The following is a 4,214-nucleotide window of genomic DNA, read 5'->3' as shown; positions in this document are numbered from 1 at the left end:
CTACCGCCGGGCCGGCCGCTGCCTCAGCACACGGAGGCGCAGGGTGTCAGCGCGGAGCAGCAGCTCGCGGATGCGGGCCAGCCCCAGGCCGGACACCGCGGCGCCGTCGACCTGCAGGATCTCGTCGCCCACGCCCAGGAGCCCCGCGTACAGCTTGGCCGTGCCGGCGTCCGCCATCTCCTGCACGTAGACGCCTGCCAGCGACGCGGGGCGAGGTGAGCGCCYGAAACGGCCCCCGGCAGCGCGCGCGCCTCCCCGAGCCCTGCTGCCCCGAAACCAGGCAAGGGGCGCCCACCCCGGCGGGACGGAGGGGACGCGCGGACCCCGGCGGTACCTGTGTCGGGCCGGCCGTGGCCGGAGGCGACGCGAAAGCCGAAGGCGCCGTCGGGGGGCCGCCGCAGCTCCAGCTGGCTGGTGCCGTCGGGGAAGACCTCCAGCACGCGCCCCACGGTGCGGAGCAGGTCGGGGGCGCCGATGTCCTCCGCGCTGAGCGAGCGCCGGGGCGCCGGGCCCCCTCTGCTGCCGGCGGAGGCACCGAGCTGCCGCGGGGCCGCGCGGGGAACGGCGCCGTCCCTGCCCGCCCTCCCCGCCGTGCCCAGCCTACCTGTGCCCCGGCTCGGCCAGCAGGTAGGCGCTGGCGCGGGGCGCCTTGCCCAGGAGGGCGTGCAGGTTTTGCACGGAGGCGGCTCTCCGGGGCGGGCAGAGGGGGCCGGGCGCCGCGGGGCCGGGCGCCGCCGGGAGCTGCTCCATGCTGTAGCAGCGGAAGCGGCCCAGGCGCTGCTTGGTGCTCCGGCCCAGGCTGCACAGCAGCTTCCTCAGCCCCGCCGCCGAGGGGCTGCCCCCCTTGCGGCCGGCGGCGGGCTCCGGCGAGCCGCTGCGGACAGAGGCCCCGCTCAGCGCCGCGGGCGCGAGGGATGGCGACGCGCCGCGGCGGGCAAAACCTCAGCCGCCCCGTGCCAAGAAAGCCGCCGGCAGCCCGAGGGACGCGCGGCCCGGTGCACCCGCTCACCTGCGTGCCGCGCTCCCTTTGGGCCCTCGCTTCTCCTCCACGGGGTGCACCGCCGCCTCCGCCGGGGCTGGGCGGACAGGGACGCCGGCGGCATCGGGCTGCGGCGACACAGCTGCTGCTGTGACAGCGATGGGGTCAGTCCCCGCCGCGCTGGGCCCCCCCGGGGCGCTGGGGCCAGCAGCATCGCCGCTCCCCGCGGGGACGCCCGCAGCTCCGCTCAGTCCCCGGCCCCGCGTGCTGCTGCAGCTGCTGGTGGCCGAGGCGCGCAGGGGGCTGCCAGGGGGCCGCCGGGAGCTGCAGGGGCCCGGGCGCTCTGCCGGCCCCAGCGCCACGGGGGCAGCGGGCTCGGGGCACCCGCTGCCTCGGCTCGGCGCCCGGGGGCTGCCCGTCCCCGCGGCTTTCCCGCACGGCACTGGGGAGCAGCCCTTGCTGGCGGCGGGGGGAGCAGGGACATGGGCGGCCGGCTGCGAGGAGGGGGCTCTCCGCGGCCCCGCGCCCTCGTCCCCCGCCTCTCGGCTGCCGGCTTTCCCGGGCGGCACAGCGCATGGGGAAAACGCCTCCAGCCCGTCGGCCAGGGGCTCGGTCCCCGCRGACCCCTTCGGCCCCCGGGGCTCCCGCGAGCCCGAGTCCCTTCGCCCGCTGGCGTCAGCGCCACGCCGCTCCTGCTCCGGCGGCGCCCTGCCCGGGGTGGCCGCGGAGGCGCTGTGCCAGCGGGGCCGGGGGTGTCCGCGGCCGCCCCGGGGTCCCCCCTCCTCGCTGTCYGTCCGGCAGCCGTCGGAGGTGTCGGTGCTCTCCAGGGCTGAGTCCGCGTCATCGAGGGAGGTCGCGTCCCCRATGTAGGTCTCCCTGATCTTCTCGGTGCGGATGCGCTGCCGGGAGGGGAGGATCCACAGGGGAGACCCCCGGGGGCCTAGAGTCCTGGCTTTCGGCTCCGGCGGGGGGGCGTCCGCCTCCTCGCGCCCGCCCGTGCCGTTCCCCGCGGTCCGAGGGTCCCCACTCCGGCCGGCCGCGGGGGCGCCGAGGTAGGAGCCGCAGGCTGTGCACTTGCCCCCGGCGTCCCCCCCCGCCGCCGGCCCCTGGTCGGGCTCGGAGAGCAGCGGGCCCCGGCCCAGGGAGCAGAGGAGCGAGCCCAGCGCCCGGCGCTGCCGCAGCTGCAGCCGCTCCCGGTAGCGGGCCTCGGCGTCGCGGGCCGACTCGTCCTCGAAGCGCACGCGGGACGGCGAGGGCCCGCGCGCCCGCCGCGGCCCCCAGCTGGACTCCCCGCTCGACGAGTCGCTCAGGCTCCCGCTGGCCGGCGCCRCTCCGGCCCTCTGCTTCGCCTCCGGGGCCGGCGTCCCGCTGGGCTCCCTACGGCGAGGACAGACRGACGGACAAGCTGTGGGGCTGGCGGGCAGGGCTGCATCCGCTGGGAAAACCCCTCTGCAGCCAGCAGGGGAGGGGAAAATCCCAGGGCAGGGCCGGGCGGGTTGCGCGTGAAAGGGCAGGAGAGGAAATTCAACCCAGCTGCTCTTCAGCTCGGGGCAAAAAGGCCGCGACGATGCTTCACCGCAGCCCGTATCTAACGGCGTTGCAGACTGCAGAAATACTTCCCAGCCCTCGCTTTGCGGCCCGACCCGGATCGCCTCTCCTTCGAGCCGCGGCGTGCAGTTAGCTGGTCTGCAGAGACCGCATTGCACGCGGTCCCCGTGTGCCGTGGGGCGGCTACCCCCGCCGGGGGACGCGGCGCACGGCCCCGGGGAAATCCAGCTCTCCAGGAGGCGCCCGGGGCCGGCGGGAGCGGGGCGGCCGCGGCGCGCGGGCTCACCTGCGCCCCGGGGGGCCGGCGGGGAGGATGTCGTGGCTGGCRCGCAGCGGGTTCGTCCGCGCCTTCATGCGGGCGCGCTGCAGCAGCTGCTTGGCCTGCTCATGCCGCGGGCTCAGCGCGAGCTCCGGCCYGGCAGCAAGGGCCCTGCAGCCCGGCGAGCGGGATTAGGAAAAAACAACAGGGATTAGAAGTGGTTTAACGGTGACGACGGCACTGCTCGGCCCGGAAGAAGCTCCCGGCCTCCAATCCCCGCGGCCGGACCCACGCGCAGCCCCGGGAGCCGGGATGAGGGGCGGACGGGTGCAAATGCTCACGGGCTGCCTTGCYGACGCATGCGTGCACGGGGAAACCGAGTCACGCGCCGCCTCCGACCCCCGCGGGCACCTCGCCGCCCCCCAAGGCGGTGGGAGCGGGTTTGCTCGGGAGGAAGCGTGCCCTGCTYGCTGCTCGCCGCTCCCTTCCTCCCTCCGGCGCCCGGCCGTGGGGACCCGCGAGGACGCGCACCCCGCGCCGGCGCTGCCGTCCCCATTGGCTGCCACCCTAATCCCCCGACTAAAGCGATCGGCTCAGGCAGGCGCTCGGGGAAGCCTGGCGTTAACCCCTGCGCGCCGGGGAATGCGGCGCCGCTGGGGAAACCCTCCGCAAGCCCCCGGTTTCGGACGCCCGGCTCCAGCATCCTCCCACGCCGCCCGCTCGCGGCCCTGCTTGCCCGCCAGCCGCCCTATTCCTTATTTTGAGTCCCTATTGCGGAGGTTTATCGTTAGTCCAATGGGATCATTGCCGCCTCCATCCTCTTCAGCCCCTGGAGCCCGTCTCTGTCCACGTCCCTGCGCCCTCCCTCCCGCCAGCCCCGGAGCGGGGCACCCATGGGGAGCCACACGCAGCCCTGTCACCACCACATGGGATTCACCTGGAATTAAGAAATAATGAGAAGGGAGGAAAAGCAAAGGATCATCCAGCCTCAGCCGACCTACCCGCAGCCTTCGGCGTCCGGCAAGGAGACGCCCGAGTCCCAGTCGGCATCGCTCGCCAGCAGCTCTGCAACGCGGGAGACGGGTCAGCACCCCACGGAGGTCCCGCACCGCCCCGGCATGCCACCCCGGCACACTGCCCCGCTGCCGCGGCCAAGCACATCGCCAAACTAAAAATGCACCAGCCGGCCCATCCGCCACATGTGAGAGCGCCAGGGAAAGGCACCCCTTGCTCCCGGGGTGCCCGCGTTCATCGGGARCTTCCCCGGCACCTTCCCGCCGTGCCGAGCACCCACCGTGAGCGGGGACGTCCCGCGGGGGCCCGGCGGCCGCCCGGCCCGGTGCCGGCCCCAGCACCTCCTGCAGCAGCCGCCGGTTCCTCTCCACGCGCTGCGCCAGCGAGAGCCCGCCGGTGCCACCGCCGGCGCCC

General features: G+C 75.5%; 1 protein-coding gene across 1 annotated transcript in view; it reads right to left on the bottom strand.

Annotated features, from left to right (window-relative positions):
* The window catches only part of KIAA1614 (KIAA1614 ortholog), a 5,997-nt gene continuing 1,783 nt past the window's right edge, over window positions 1-4,214 (bottom strand). The window contains exons 2-8 of the mRNA XM_026084653.1: window positions 4,123-4,212; window positions 3,788-3,851; window positions 2,814-2,957; window positions 1,010-2,356; window positions 622-874; window positions 335-539; window positions 1-194 (exon numbers count right to left, since the gene is read on the bottom strand). Coding sequence (XP_025940438.1) covers window positions 1-194; window positions 335-539; window positions 622-874; window positions 1,010-2,356; window positions 2,814-2,957; window positions 3,788-3,851; window positions 4,123-4,212 — 2,297 coding nt within the window. The remainder of the gene's footprint in view (window positions 195-334; window positions 540-621; window positions 875-1,009; window positions 2,357-2,813; window positions 2,958-3,787; window positions 3,852-4,122; window positions 4,213-4,214) is intronic.

The sequence above is a fragment of the Apteryx rowi genome, unplaced genomic scaffold (genome assembly GCF_003343035.1).
Source record: "Apteryx rowi isolate R43461 unplaced genomic scaffold, aptRow1 scaffold_65, whole genome shotgun sequence".
Lineage (NCBI taxonomy): Eukaryota > Metazoa > Chordata > Aves > Apterygiformes > Apterygidae > Apteryx > Apteryx rowi.
This window is presented reverse-complemented; position numbering and strand designations above follow the sequence as displayed.